The sequence below is a fragment of the Anopheles darlingi genome, chromosome 2 (genome assembly GCF_943734745.1).
Source record: "Anopheles darlingi chromosome 2, idAnoDarlMG_H_01, whole genome shotgun sequence".
Classification (NCBI taxonomy): domain Eukaryota; kingdom Metazoa; phylum Arthropoda; class Insecta; order Diptera; family Culicidae; genus Anopheles; species Anopheles darlingi.
Genome location: NC_064874.1, coordinates 82,172,252 through 82,188,652, shown reverse-complemented (window position 1 = coordinate 82,188,652; position 16,401 = coordinate 82,172,252). Strand labels below are relative to the sequence as shown.

General features: G+C 53.6%; 1 protein-coding gene across 1 annotated transcript in view; it reads right to left on the bottom strand.

Moving 5' to 3' along the window:
• The window catches only part of LOC125949809 (multiple epidermal growth factor-like domains protein 8), an 11,220-nt gene extending 1,465 nt beyond the window's left edge, over positions 1-9,755 (bottom strand). Inside the window, exons 1-5 of the mRNA XM_049677181.1 lie at positions 9,515-9,755; positions 9,240-9,431; positions 8,922-9,173; positions 1,678-8,851; positions 1-1,596 (exon numbers count right to left, since the gene is read on the bottom strand). The exon at positions 1-1,596 is cut by the window's left edge and continues 1,465 nt beyond it. Coding sequence (XP_049533138.1) covers positions 167-1,596; positions 1,678-8,851; positions 8,922-9,173; positions 9,240-9,431; positions 9,515-9,679 — 9,213 coding nt within the window. The 5' untranslated portion in view covers positions 9,680-9,755 and the 3' untranslated portion in view covers positions 1-166. The remainder of the gene's footprint in view (positions 1,597-1,677; positions 8,852-8,921; positions 9,174-9,239; positions 9,432-9,514) is intronic.
• Positions 9,756-16,401: the final 6,646 nt, after the last annotated feature.

Genomic DNA, 16,401 nt, shown 5'->3' with positions numbered 1-16,401 from the left:
ACTGTGATTGGTCGTCGAAACGGTCGCAAAGTGGTTGCCACTATAGACGATAATGATGGTGGTAGAATAATAACCAAAAATGGACACTCTCGTTCTCTGCTTGTGTGATCCTTCGATTCTCGTGTAAGTTTTCCTGTAATGTTTCCCTGGCTAGTGCGCTACCGGACTATGGGCCCCGGTGTGGGGCTAGTGGTTGTAGCGGTAAATGCTCCTGATGCACCTCAATAAATGGTTGCCTCTCCGCCAGTGGACCAGGATCTGCCGCATCACCGCGGAGATTCAGATGTAAAGGCTGCAAATGGATTGGTTGTTGCTGCTGATGAAGATGATGAATTCGCTGGAGATAAAGATGATTGGGTGGTGCATGTTGTCTGGGAGAGGTATGTGATGCAGGCTGTAGTGGTTGTAGTTGCTGCTGAAGGTTCAATGGTTGATGACAACCACCGGCAGCAACAGCGCCACCCTGTGCCCCACTGCCGGGAGAACTTCGACGCCGTTGTTGTGCCCGCGAGTACGACGGATAGCTACTTGAACGGCCCATCACGATTAACGCGGAGGCCAGGGCGAGCGTAACTTGTGACTTTTGCTTCCCAGGCAATCGCACAAACACCGTTCCTACGGCGGCATAATTATCTGAGGTCGGTTCCAGGGCAATCGGTGCCACATCTGGTTGCTGCAGAAGATAGTGGTGTTGCTGTTGCTGCAGTAGCAACTGCTGCTGCTGCTGTTGCATGGAAGCGATTGCAGCCGCCGCACCACCATACTTTGATCCTCGCGAACCACCACTACGACGTCGATGAACGGCGGCAGGTGGCGATATGCTAGCCGCACCACCATCAAAACCCTGCACATCAAGCGAGAGATTAACACGACCAAACGGACGTTTAGCCATGTGTAGCATCTCGACCACGTGCCGTCGCCGTGCACGACGCATATCGGCCGCCTGTTTCGCCTTCCATGCCAGCACACAGATAGCCAGGAAAAGGAAAAAGCAGGAGAAAAATACGGAAAAGAACACAAACAGATGAATGTGCAGCTGATCCTGACGGAACAGCACCAACCCATAGCTAGCCGTCGCTCCGGGGCGACCCCTCAATGCGACAAAGAACTTGGTTTGCCCAAGCGCATGAACTGTATGGGGCAACGTAACGACCAACCGGCTCTTTAGTCCGAACACACGCAACAGTGACTTGCAGTGACGCAGCGTGACGTACGTAATGAGATCCTTCGCCGTTCGGTCCGTCACGTAAAAACCTTCGTTCTGAATCCCACCGCAGATCGGATTGCTCTTCTCGCTTCCCGGTGGTGCGGTCGATGGTTGAATGTTCAAAGGATGCAGCTCATCGGTGGAACCGTGGGCCGGATCGAGCAAATCGTGAAACCACACGTACTTGCTATCGAGCAAGATATCGTGATGCCCGGTGGAAGCGTTCGTCTGCACAATAAACGAATCATCGGTCGGGCTCATGTAAAAGTCCAGCTCGCCCTGTATCATATCCACGATGAACCGTATGTCCACGTTCATGTACCGTGGCTGAATTACGAAGAAAACGGTCTGACCTGGTTTCAATGGTTGTGGTTTCCTCTTGCACTCATCTGTGGAAAGAAAGAATACAAGAAACGTGCGTCAAGTTTAGCGCCCAGGTTCAGGTCCAGGTCCAGTTGGCCACTACTTACCGAAGGTTCTAGCATCGAAGCACATCTTAGCCTCGACCGTGATCTGCTTGTAGCATTGATGTCCGTTGTGCGGATGGCCCGTGTACGATTCCTTGCACTTCATGCACTGCAGTGACCAACAGTTGTACGCATGGTTCTTGGCCTTGGTCGAACACGTGTTATCACTTTCGGTGTTGTTCCCGCAGTTACACTTCTCACCCGTGATCGGATCACACATATCGCCGTGGCCATTACACTCACAGGGCCAACAAGGTTTAGCGGTGTTGGCCGCTCGCAGGAAGTACCCCGGTACACACGTTTCACACCGATCACCATCCGTGTAGTTGCCACACCGGAGACAAATCGCATCGCTCAGTGGTCCCTCGTGGATCAGCTCTTCAATGGCAGCCCGTGGCAAGTTTCGCATTGCCGCTTCCGAATCACGTTCCACACAGACATCCGTTTGACCGTGGCAATACTCCGAGCACGGCACACACTCACCACCGTTCCGAGGATCACCGACGTAGAATGGTAAACATTTGTCGCACTGATCACCGACGGTGTGGTTGTAACACTGCAGACACTTATCTAGCTGCCCTGGACCGGCACAATTCGAATGGCCATTACACTGACACTGGATGCTACAGTTGGCCCCGACGTACCCGAAGTCACACTCGCACACATTCGGCTCGATGCAGTTGCCTCGAACGCAACCTTGGCTGCAAACTGGCATACACTCGGTGGACCCAGGGCTGGCACTGTACCCGGGGGCACAGCGGCACTCGTAGCCTGCCTGGAAGTCAACGCAACGTTCGGATCTGGCATCACAGTTGTGGTGACCGTTCTGACATTCGTTCTCCGGTGGACACTTGTAGTAGTTCCATCCAAACCGATCCGATGGTTCCGCCGGAGCTTTGCTGCGTGTCTGGTAGATGGCGGCACAGGTCGAACCAGCCGCATGATTCGCTGGACCCTCGACCGATCCCTCCGTACAAACGCCTTCCCCTTCCGTATCGTTGCGCGAACACCAACCACAGTAGGCATGGCGTAAACAGCTCGAGCACTGTGTAAAACTTGAGCACGGTTCCGGGCAGGATTGCGGTTCGTTTGGTTGCACCACCAAACCACAGATACCGCCGGAACAGTACAGCGGTTGAAAGGTCGGTGAGATACACTCGTTTAGCTGCGTTGACCAGAGGCACTGCTCCTCGCGATACAATCCAGCGCCTCCACCGACGGTTACTACGTGACGCACGCATGAGCTACAGTTGCGATAGACGTTACAACGCACCGGACACACCGTATGGTTGCTTGGACCTGGCTCCGAATCTTCCAACCCTGGCTTCATCGTTGCCACCGGCCGGCATCGATACTGATGACCATCTCGCTCCCAGCTGCAGCCCGGAATCGCGCGACAACCTTCACAATCGCCCGCCACACACCGACCACCCGGACACTGTTCAACCGATTCGATCGTCGTCAAGTTCGGTGCCGGTGTTGTTGTCGAGCAGTGCTTCTGCATCGTACAATCATTGGTTGCCTGAGATGGCAACACGCGCGGTATGCAGCTTCCCTTCGTATGACAATCAGGACACCACTGGCATGGCGATTCCCGCTCACCGTGCCACGGATAGCTGGCCAAACAGGAGGCACACGTCTTGAACGAACCACAAGCACGCCGACTAATCCATGTTCCATCGCACGCGGTACCACTGTTGAACGAGATCGTACCATTGTAACCTTCGCAGGCGGCCGTCGGTCGCTCGACCGAATAGCAGTGCGACAGGCTGTCCTCGGGCATGGCCGACTTAACCGAGCAGAAGCTACACCCGGTATACTGGCGACAGAAGTACTTCGATCTGCTCCACAGATCGCACATATCCTCGGGTAGATTGATGCGCGTTACTCGGCAATGGTTGCTACCATCCCAACCGGCCACCACGTAGATCGAACCACTTTCCACATCCTGCGCCATGGCCTGCGCATACGTAACGCCGTACACGATGCCTACTCGTTCCGCATCTTTCGCTAACCGGATCCACTGATTACAGCGATAAACGTACGCGATCATCACTTCCTGTTCCGTGCCGAGGGAAGTCGCGTTCGAGCGTCCCCCGAACAGCAACATGTAGTTCTCCGTAGCAACCGCCGAGTGTAGGTACCTTGGTGACGGTACAAACTCACCGCCATGGTAGATGAACGGTGGTAGCTCCGTCCACGTTTTGTCCGGAACGCTGAACGCGAACAACCGGTTTGAAACGATCGATACACCGTCCACGGTACGGATACCACCGTACACGTACACCACCTGATTGGTCGCATGATAAACGGCCGTATGGCCATACAGACCACCCGGCGTTCGGCCCGAGGCAAATGTCAACGGTGACCAGCTACCGGTGGCCAGATTGTACAACCAAACTCGATTCTGTAGCCCACGCTCGATCGAGAAGCCACCGATTAACAGCAACTGCTCCTTCTCACCATCCCGCACAAGATTGAGCGTATGGCCGGCCAGTCCTGGTGGTCGCGTTCCATTCTGGGACACTAAACTCCACCGTTGCGTTTGCAATCCAAACTGCCACAGATCATCCAATGTTCCATTCCGGGAAAGACCACCGTAGATGAATATCGATTGCCGCGAGCTAATGATTTCGGCCGCATGATAGTACCGGCCCTGGGGCATCCTATCTTCCGGGCTCGAATCCACCGTCACCTGCATCCAGGTGTTGTTTTTCGTATCAAACTGCCGTATATCGTTCAGGGGTCCATGGGACAACGAGTAACCACCGAACATCCACAGTGAACCACGTCGATCCGCCACCAGCGTGTGTCCGAAACGGGGTAACGTCTTCCTCAGATGCTCAAAGCTTTCCGAGAGAAGATGCGAATTGAACAGTTCTGTGAAAACCACACTCGAAGGTTTGATCACAAGCGAACAATCATCTCCACCGAATCCAGCCGCACAGATACACCGACCATAGCCATGATCACACACTCCGCGACGACTTTCCTCATTGCAATCCGATGGACAGATGCGTAACGCACACCGTGGACCTGTGAACCCTTTCGGACAACCGCATCGATCGTCCTCGCCGCACACGTATGGCCTATCGCAGCTCTCCGCCGTACAGCTCATCACGGAGTAGATCGCATTGAAGCCCTGTCCACGGCGGCCATGTTTATAATGTACGGTCAGGTGTCCGGAGCGGGCTTCCGCAGTCCAGGAGCCTCGATTTTCGCTACAAAACACCGCGATCAGTTGTTTCTGCTGCGCTACACCGGTCAGATCCGGTAACCCATCGTACACGTAGACTGCATTCTCGCCGCACGTCACATTCATCCGATCGGCCTCAATCTCGATCTGTATGATCGCGTTGCGTAGCTCTACACCGGCTCTCGTCGTGGGGCTAACGATCCAAAGACATTCCCGGGTTTCCAGTCCGTTGGCACTGCGGCTCGACTGGTACGAACCGAGTCCCTGTGTTCCGACCTGCGTCAGCACACCCCGCGATGCACACTCGTGATAACATTGGCCACCATCCTTCGGTTCACCGTAAAAGTTCCGATTACACATCTCACACCGAAGTCCCTCGGTGTAATCCTGACAGTAGCATTCACCCGTCTGCGCATCGCACACTCCGAGTGCCACATTACCGTGGCCATTACAATCACACGGCTGACAACCGGCCTCGGTCGTGGCATTACCGAAACTACCGGCACTGCACCGCTCACAAGCTGCGCCCTCCGTCCAGTTCATACACCGGTCACACTTGCCAATGCCGAGCAGACACGTGGAGTGATTGTTACACTCGCAGTTCACACTACAATCGACACCGGTCCAACCGAGATCACACAGACACCGGAAATCCGGTGCACCGGAACAGTGTCCATGCAGGCAGGTTTCGTAGCAAGTCTGACGACAATAACGGACACCATCACCGAAGAAACCCTTCCGACATCGGCAATTGAACGAACCGTGCGTGTTGGTACACTCCGCCTGCTCGTGACAATCGTGCAACCCCAGCTCACACTCGTCCACATCCGGACACTGTGCGTAGGCCCATGCGGCTGCACCCGCGCTAGTGTCCGTGCCAATGCTGTTATTGCGTACCGCGAGTGCCTCCTGACAGTCGCTGGACGAGCGGCCAAAATCACCGCTCATGCATACACCGTTGATCGGATTGTCCACCTCGAAGCACCAACCGCAGCTCAGCGATCGCAGACAGTAGGTACAGTTCTGGAGACTTTCACAGGATTTGCACTGCTGGACGTTACCGCTGGTGGTCGTAGTAAGCAGTGACGATTGTTGTTGCTGCCCAATACCCGTTGCCAGGGACGATGAGCCACCGTCGAGTGTCGCCGGTAATGGTGGACCGAGCGTTTGATCGAGCCACTCCCGGCACATCCCAAACTGGTACTCGCTGGTGTAGACGGAGAAGCTGAAACACTGGCTCGTGGCCTCACACCAAACACATCGGCCACGATCGTTCAGGCAGGACGAACAATCCGAGCGCAGGTAGCAAGGCGTTGGGCATTGCTCTACCGTACGAACAGCCGCCTCCGATCGACCCCGGCGTGCGCACGTTGCATCCTCAGTCCACCATTCGCACTGCCGTGACTCAATGCACTGTTCGCACGAGATAAAGTTGGAACAGTTCGAACAGTGTGCCGGTTGAATGGTTAAATAGCGCCAATCCGGTCCTCTCCGGCACTGTTCCGATTCGTTCGCGTCGCGTGACAAACAGGCGGCGGTTAGATCACACCAACCGCACGACGAATCCGACAGACACTCGAGACAGTTACCGTACGTGGCGCAAGCGGCCGATCCGTTCGTAAACGGTTCCAGAAACTCGAACGTAAACGCCTGCGGTGGCACACCCCCCACACCGATGTGCTGCAGATGCATCTGGCTCAGATCCGGATGGTGATGATGACCGTGACCGTGTCCATGGCCGAGCGTGGAAGAACCATACAAGCCAACCTTGTTACGCTGGGCACGAAAGTCCACCAGGATGTTGGCGTGATCGGTCCACTTGATCGACTGGCAAGTGCTGGTTTCGTTGGACGAAAAGTTTGTCGTCAGCATGCCCGCACTGGGAATGACGGGGATCGCAGCCAATCCTCTCGGAGGGACCTGCACGGTCCGTAGCATCGCATTGGCATGACTAACGCACGCTTGCAGTACGGCACTCGATCGATCTGTTGCTACTGCTGCCCCTGACGTTACGGTCGCCGATGGTGAGATCACGGGGAAACGGATGAACCCGAGCAAACGCGCCATAACCTGACCACCGAGCAGCTGCAGTTCGGTTGGTGTGTTCGAAGGAGGCGAGCTGAAATCGGCCATTGTTGTGTTCACGATCATTACCGAGTCCGGCATCGAGAGGTTCACTGGATGGTGATACTTTAGGAACGTTAATCCGGGCCGCTTATCAAGCGCGGTACATTCACTCGGTCTCGTCACCTCGGTACCCTTGGTACCCCACCAGCCGGGCTTCTGGGAAGGGGTGTCCTCACCACACACACCGTAATTGTCATCCTTGTGATGGCAGCGAGCATTCTGTACGCACCAGGTACACCGATCGAGCCCCAGCTTGTGAGCGATCGATTGCTGATGATGGCGGTGCTGATGCTGTTCCCATACGGAGGGTCGCCCATCTTCTTCTTTCTTTCCATCTGCCGATGCACCACCATGCACGAGGCAGGAGTGGCAATCGCCCAGCACCGAGCAGATACCCTTGCAGCGCGTCGTTTGCAGATTCGTCGTACAGTTGGCACCGATCGTACGCCCGTAGCACACACTATCGGCCGAACACCAACCACACTCCAGATCGGCCAGACACTCGTTGAAGGAGGTATGCCGTGGACAGGCCGCTTCCGGTGCAAACATTTCACCTTCATTCACTGGCACCACTAGCATGCCTGGAAGCGTGTACGCCAACAAGTCACCATTGACATTTCCATGGTAACCACCGACAATCAGCAACGTATGACCGCGGCGTACTGCGGCACCGTGTGCGAACACACCCTGCTTCTTCGGATAACGGAAGCGCACGTTTGCCGGTGCCAGTACCTCCGGGTTGATCCAGCTGTGGCACCCCAGGTGGTACAGATACATCTGGTTGTCGTAGCAGATCTCTTCCTTGTTGTGCTTGTGCGAGTAGCCACCGAACACGAGCAGATAGTTACCGATGATGGTGGTCGTATGGAAGGCACGCTCACGCGGCGCATACCCATCGTGCAGTGCCGTCCGTGGGTACTGCAGTTCCGCCCAGTGTCGATGATCGAGTTGGAATGCAAACATACGCTCCGATAGACGCGAAAAGCGAGCCACATTTGCCAGCATGCCACCGTACACGATGAGCGAGTTGGTCGAACGCTGGTACGAGGTCGTATGGGCCACCATCCGCACGTCCAGTGTTTTGCCACCGCGTGGCACTATCTCTTCCCATTGCTCACCGGTTCCTCCCTCGGTGGGGCCACTCGTTGGTAGTAAGCGGATACGGAACAATCGCGAGGAGAATTCGCCATCTTCCATCGCCCCGCCAAACACGTACAGGAACTCGCCGGCCAGCGTAATCGTGTGGCGTGTGAGCGGTGGTGGCCGGATCGTTGAGTCAAGAGCACGCTCCGACCATGTACCACCGGCGAGCGATACGTTGTACAACCAGAGATCATTCGCGAGCAGACCGTTCGCTAGTTTGCCACCGAACAGGACGAAACCATCGGCCACAGCTGTCGCCGCGTGACCATACCGTCCAACCGGGCGCGATCCATTCACGAACGCTTCCGTCAGTAGGCCACTTCGGTTATCGGCCAATGTGTAGAGCACGTTCGAAAAGAAGTTGGGTTCACGTGACAATCCAAGTAGTCGTTCCGATTCCTCCTCCAGGAGCAACGATCTGCTTCGGAGTAAGGCTTCTGTCTCATCGGTGGCCACATCACCGTGCCTCAGATCTAACCGAACACCCCACTCATCCTCCCACTGGTTGCTGGCGAACCGGAACACACACAAACTGTCGAGTACCTCGTTCAAATTGTAACCACCAAACACGTACAGCGCATCGGAGCGTTCGTAGTAGACGGCCGAATGGGCTGCCCTGGGCGGTAGACCATTGCGTGTGCTGGACAACCAGTGCCACTGCTTCGCGACAGGATTGTCCAGCTCCAGGCTACAGGCTTGGCCCGCGTAACCCTAGAACACAAAGGGAAGCCGCGATGAGTAAAGTACCGACTCTTTGTGAGTGATCGAAGTAGGCAGTTACCGTTGCACAGCGACACCGATCTCCGATGCACGTTCCTTGGGCACTGCTGGTGCCAGGTTTCGCTTCTTCTCCGCACCGATTCGGACACGCTTCGATGCCACAATCATTCCCTATCCATCCGGCCTCACAGCGACATGTGTGTGCGACACACTGGCCATGGCCACTGCAGTTGTTCCGGCAGTTTGTTATGGAGTACTCCGCCCGGAAGCCCTCTAGTACATAGTTCGTGTCGCTGTACAGCAAGATCAGCATCTACGGAGGATAGAGCGAGAGAGATGAGTCACGTGCCAACCCCCGTACAGCCCGCGAAGTGCTTACCGAACCCGAGGAGGCGACCACACGCTGAGGTTCAGTGTTGCCGCTGAAACTGCCGAGCAGGGGGGCCCGGAACGAGTCACCATCGTAGATGAAGATGTAATCGTACGAACACTCGGTGCCCATCGTCCGGAACTGCAGTGTCACGAACTGGCTGTCATTCTGGGCCCTGATCAACCACTCGCAGTGTGAATCCTGTGTCGTGGGCGTAGCGCGGAAACAATGAAACGTTTTTCGTGATCGATGAAGGATAGCGAAGGGGCGGACGAGGCACTCACCTGCGTGTAGTTGGCGGCCGGACCATCACTGATTTCACCGTGCGGGTGTGTGAGCACGCGTCTGGTCTTATCACAGGAGGAGGTCCTCCCCGCGGTTGATTGCGCGACGAGGAGTAAGGGAAGCAGTTCCACAATGAGCAGGGCCACCAAGGCAAGGGACCGCATCCCGCCGTTCCGTCCTCGGTGGCATCCGGTGGTCTTAATTACAACAAAAGAACGAGCTCACTCCAAAAACGCTTTTCACGGCGATCAAAACAACACCCAATTCCCACAAACACACACACACACACTCGGCTACTCGAACGAACTGCTCGAGTTTTGCTCGAAAACACCATTGCCCTCGCAGCAGAATTGGCGCACCATTGCGGATTTCATTTTTGACAGGTATGGTTACAGTTTTTCAAGGAGCCGCGAGGTTTCCGGAAAAGATCAGTGATTTTATAGGCCAAAGTACGTTACCTTCCCATCGACAAAATGTATTCAACCGGGTCGCTAATTGTTTAAGTTACCCGAAATTGTTCTGCCGACGGGTCGCTGAAGCGTTAAGAGACACGGTTGCATACCTTTCTGAATTGGGGTAACCGCAAACATTGCATACTTTACGGCTAAAACTAGCATCAGTTTGTTTCGGTTAGCGCCTCATTGACAGGATGTACATGCAACCGGGTGTATTAACGCTTAATAGACCTGTCGCCAGAACAATTTCGGGTCTATTAAACAATAATAGACCCGGTTGCATACAATGGGGTAGGTATCGCTGGAATAAGCACCTAAATTTGCAAGTTGTCTGTTCATATACTACCGTATTAGTGAAACTGTTCAAATGGTGATCAGGCCAGCACAAACGACCAAGAAAGTTACAGTGTATATGGAGATTCAAGGCCGCATAACAATTTCAATGAGGCTCGGGTGAAAAGCGGTAGCCGTTTTCCTCTTATACCTTAAAAAAGTAGTTGTTTAATTTATTGTGTGTAGAACCGGCGTGGCGGTGGGTGGAGGAATTAAAAATCCACAATTATTTTTTTTTTAATTAAAAAAAAACCGTTTTTGATGAGACACTTGCATACAACTTTATGTTGTACATCGCATACAAGCATGATCATTTCAAATTAACGGCTTTCCTATATTCACACGCCAAACTTACCTTACCTTCGATTTTATTTGTTCTAAACAGTTTCAAATTCTTGTACCATGTCATCATTACAAAATTGAGCGACAAAAAGAAATCAGGAAATCTTGTTTACTCCGTGTAGATTTATTTATCATTTCACAAGTTCCACCGTCATGTTTCTCATTTATCACACACTCACACGCATATACACTGCCACGATGATCTGTTGTCAGCACATTAAGTGTACTCCAACATGTGCCGGGTTTCTGAAATCCACCAGAGCACCTGATGAAGTACAATAGACATGTGACAAAGAGAACAAGAAGAGTGCAGCAACGCCACCGCCGCCCCTTCGACCGAGACCGATGTCCCACCATGCGGGCTTCCAACCATCGAATGCAACCAGTTGCGGAAGCGCACAGCTCGATGACCTCCCGTATCCGGCAGTCCGCACAGCACCAGTCCTCCAAAAACGCGAAAGAAGATTCGCGCGCGATTCGCGAGTTCGCTAAAACGTTCCGGAAAAGACGCTCTGCACGAACGACCAACAGCAGCAGCAGCAGCGGCGGCGGCGGCAGCAGTAGTAGTAGCAACAGGGAGAATGGTTTACGTCAACCGGAAATCGGTACATTAATAATTAATAAGCGCCGTTCCGCGTGATCCGTGGGTTCCGAGCTAGCTAAGGCAGGCACCGCTCCACTCTCTCGGGGCGAATGATCGTTGACTTGCTTCTTGTACACTTCTTGCCAACGATCTTCCCCATACCGGGCGCCCCGCCACCGGAAATGGTGCGTCCGTATATACTCTGTAAAAGATAGAGACAGAGAGAGAGAGAGAGAGAGAGAGAGAGAGAGGAAAAGAGGGGAAGAAAACGGAACATAAATCGCGACGCGTGACCACCCAACCACACACACCCAAGGGAGAGTGAGAGGGCTACATTGGGCGGCAGCATATCGATCACCATTTCCTTCCTGCGTGGATGCTGCTGTTGCTGCTGCTGGTTTCGATGCAATCGATCAACGGATGAAGCGATCGTGGCGGAGACTGCACAAGAGAGCGTTCTGCTAGTCTAATGCCACTTCCTTCCGGGCTTCGCAGATCGGCAGTGGGGTGGTGCGCGGTTTAGCGATCATAATCCTCTCATCACCCCGCCTCTCCAGCAGACAGGCAAATGACGACCGACCGAGCACACATCCGGTACCGCCGGTGATGATGATGACGCGATGCAATGTTGTATGTCGACCGTGGGTTGTGCCGCATTCGTATCGCCCGTTGGCACACGACAGGCCGCACAGCAGCGTGCCATCATCATGCGGCATGGAAGCTGTCAAAAGAGGAAGAAAGCGCGAATGAAATTAGTGGGGATCTGGGATGTGTTTCAAGCCTCTACAGCACCACCACCACCATCATCGTCACTGCGACCGCCTCTTCAATAATCTCGGTTTTCTCGCTTTCAAGTGAACCATCACCGAATCTGGGTCAATGCCTACTGGTAACCACATCCTCCATCCATCCATCCAACGACTGAGCAAGCCACGCCACACACGGACGGAAGACGGAGAAATCGAATGCCGCTGCCAGCTTCACGCTGGTGGTGGCGGTTCACCAATGATCAATGGTGGATCGATGCAACATACAATTCGAAAAGCGATGGGAAAAGCGTAGCATAAATTTACTGCATCATATCTAGCGCCAATGTGCCACCGCGCGATTGAAGTTTCTTCTCGCATATATATCGCCGCCACCTCCGTTGCCGCGAGAGGAGACCAAGTCTACGCCTACTGCCTGGTTGGCCGGGGTGATGTAAGCCAGAGCAAACGCGATCACGGGAGACGGAGGAGAAATGCCGCTCCGGAATTCTTCCCCTTTTTTTACCGCCGACGTCCGCATACCAAAAATAAAATAGAATGGAAACGGTTTTTGCGAAAATGATGGCGTATAATGAGGTCACAGCGCAGCGGAGGAGCTCGACACGGGGAGCGGCGGCGGCGGCCAGAGCGCGCTGCGAGGAGATTTTGCTAAAAATAGACTCGCGTTCAAATAATGAATAATGAACTGCCAACACGGAGAAACTCGGCACGAGAAGGAGGAGGGGAGCAATGGGCGGCGCTGATGGGGCCGCTGCTTTGAAGAAAGGCGAAATGGAAATGGAATAAAACGCTGGAGAAGCGATCGAACAGCAGAAGCTGACAGCAGGAAGGCAAAAGATCGAGACTGGAATAAAGATGGAACAAGGTACCGGAAGCAAACCACACATTCCGGTGTTTCAGGGCGTGGATTGATCCCTCCGTCTCTTGGCACGCAACACAGACTGTTACTTTGATGCTCTGCCTCGAGTATCCGTACGGCGATGATGATGATGATCGTCGCCTGCTAAGAATGTAATAGCATTTCCGGCCGCAAAACTCCGGGTTTGTGGTACTGGCCGTTCAACAAGTCGGTGGCGCACACACGCCTTAATCATGGAACCAAAGTTGCGTGGTCGAATCGTGACCAAATATAGTGCCGCTCGCCCGCCGACGGCCAAAGAACAAGTTATTCCAGTTCCGTTGACCGGATCCCGGCTGGCTGGCTGGCTCCCTGTTCGGTCTGGGGATGTTGCCATGCGGAAGGTAAACGATTTCACAGATTTCACGAATTCCACATCCCCTCGTTCACTTCTTCGCCCTTCGCGAGTGCCAATTTTGACACCTACGGAGCCTAGAGCGGACGATTGGAATCTGGTTCCGGTCATTCATGACGCGATGTGACGTAGACATCAACATTTAGTAGGCGAGTAAATTCAACACACTATTGGGTCTATCAGTAACCTCAATCAAAGTAAGCGTTGCATGCGGCGCATGAACGTCAGGAAATTCCGTTTTTACGGACTGACTCATGATCGTGGCAAATCAGCGTCCGAAGATGACTAACAACGACCTTCTTCCACTTTTTTTTCTTATGTTTTCTCGCACTGCCAACTGATAAGCACATTCATCATTCTCGTCGTCGTCGTCGTCGTCGAGTGTGGTGCTGCGCAAGTTTGTGCAATGATCAGCATTACTACTTGCGATGATGATTCAACCGAACTCGAAGAACACACTCACCGCGGTTGCTACTTCCGTAGGCGCCACACACACCGGATACGGTTGCGCCATGATGTGAAGATCGTGAGTAAGCGCCGTGTTGTTGGCAATGCAACGCGATAAACGCGGAAAAGGGTCTTCTGCGGTGCCAATCCTCGATTGAAGCCCCCCCCCTCCCCATCCTCGAGCTTGGTCATCAATGATCGCCCTGACATGACGTCACCGGATGCACAGAACGAGAGGGCTAAATGCTGCGTCAACGAACGAAGGAGGGGAGGGGAAAACGCGGACAGTCCCACATCATCATATACTCAAACTGGCCGTTGACGTCAACAGCACCAGCAGCACCAGCAACAGCAGGTCGCAGCGGTACGCGTCCCGTTGTTTGACTTCTTAACAGCGGCGGTGGCCCATTCTTCCATTCTGCCGTGGCCAGGCCACCGTCCCTGTGTTTGTATGTGTGTCTGTTTGTTTATTTAAGCACAGAAAAACTGCGCAGCACGCGCAAAGCACACCGTGAGTCCATTGACTTTTGCAAACCGGCCCCGCACATTCCATTCGCATTCCATAATGGGAGAGAGAGAGAGAGAAAGAAGTGGACATACCGCACACCAAAAGTGCCACGGGTACTGTCCCCCCAAAAACCACCGAAATGGTTCGCACACACTTGTGATCATTCTACCGAGTGTAGAGTCCCCCTGGGGGGTGTCTTAATAATGGCACCGGAACGCATCTTATCAGACCCAGACATACCGACCGATATCCGTGCGTCGTACCATCGCCGTCGCCACCATCGTCCTCCCATCGGTCGATTGATGTCAGCTTGTACGCACGTACTTTACTGGGGCGTCGACTTCCCATGGCTGGTATTCCGTACTGCTGCTGCTGCTGCTGCGGATGCCCGCGGATGACGAAATGTTTGCCGCAAAAGATAAAGCACTTCCCCGCACGTGCCGCTTTCGTGGTAATTCCGGTTAGATGATAAGTAAGTCACGCTGCTGAAGCAGTGCACTCCGCTAATGGCCGTACAACGAAGCTAGCTTCCCAGAACGAACGTACTGAGGCATTCTCCAGAAGCAACATTTCTGACGATCGCTGCTAACCGCTTTTCTCGACGGCAATCTATCTGCCTTCTCGATCATCACATTGCAACGGGGATACCCGGGAGGAGGGCTGCTGCTTGAGCGAAGGTCAAACCGTGAAGCGAAGAATCAGACCATCCTTCCGGCTACCACGGCTGAGGTGGGAAACAAGATGTGCTTCGCTTAGCTACTGCGATCTGTTGCTAAGGGTGTCTTCGTTGACGCGAGCTCGCTAGCGACAAACCATTTCCGTTTTCCATCTCTCTTTCGCCCAAAATACGTGGCACAATTTATCGCGATCACTCGGTGCATCTCCTGCGCCAAGGAAAGGATCTAAAACGAAAAAAAAACACTCAACCAGACACAGACCGTCGGGAGCAAAGAATGATGACGGCAAAAGCAAACCAGCAGAGACCAGCAGGGACAGAGACAGGAAACAGCATTCACTCGCACAACATGCCATATGATGGCCATAAAACCGGTGACGGCAGCCGGATCAGCTCTTGCGCCGTAGCGCTCTGCAAATATGTTCCGTTTTCTTGCAAACTCCGTCGTCCTTCACCAACTCGTTCAGGGTGCGCGTCGTTCTCATCTTGGCAAATCTTACGAAAAATCGAGGGAAAAGTAAACGGAAACGAAACTCGATGGCAACAAGAGTGGCCATTTCTCGAGTGCGATCTTCATTGGCGAAAAATGGCGATCGCGATGACGCCGCGCGGTGTGCGCTTCGAGAATGCTCTTATCCTACCAACACTCTTAGCTGTTGCTGCTTCTGCTTCTTCACGCAATCTGCGCACATTCACCGACGGTCCTCTCTCTCTCTCTCTCTCTCTCTCTGTGCGGTTGTCACGAGGCCTCCCTGGCGAGCGCGATATGATAATCGTCTCAGCCGCGGCAGCGGCAGCATCAGCGGACACCCCCTGGGGTTGATTCGAAGGGGGCCGCAGTAACAGGTTTTTCGGGATGGTTCGACCACCAAATTCCGACCGAAATTCCGTTCGAACCGAACGCGCAGGCACGCACACATGACCGGGCATGGCGGCGCGACCACTCCGCCGAGAACGCGATAAGAGTGCGCTCGGGCGTATGACGTAACTCTTATCGGATTTTGCTGTTGATAGAGAGGCGCAAAGAGCATCGCGCACAACAGAGAGAGAGAGAGAAGCGTTGGTGACGTTTACTACTTGATCACTTTGGACCCCCGGGGGAGGAAGGAGTTTTAACAGGCAAAAGTGAATAAAAATAGAAATGGATCGGTACCGGCCAGTTTACTAGGGAGCAGGGAGGTCACCATTTATCAAAATCATCCACAACAATCTCAACATTGGTGGCTGAGACGAGCAGTAGAGTGATCTCAGTAGCCATTGGCTTTTTCTTTGCTTTCTGAGGATACTTTGATTATAATCATTGGTTATAAAGGTTTTCTCAAACTCGCCTGTCATCGCAGTTCATCCTCTGACTACTAGTACTCGCTACCCTTATTAATCGAATAATCGATCTCGAAACGAGCCATCACCATCAGCAGTAGCCAGAAAAAATGGTCACAAAAAGGAACGTGTAAAGCATAATTCGCTATAATAAAGCCGTACAACAGCCAAGCCAGGCGATCGTCGATCGTAAAGGGCAGCA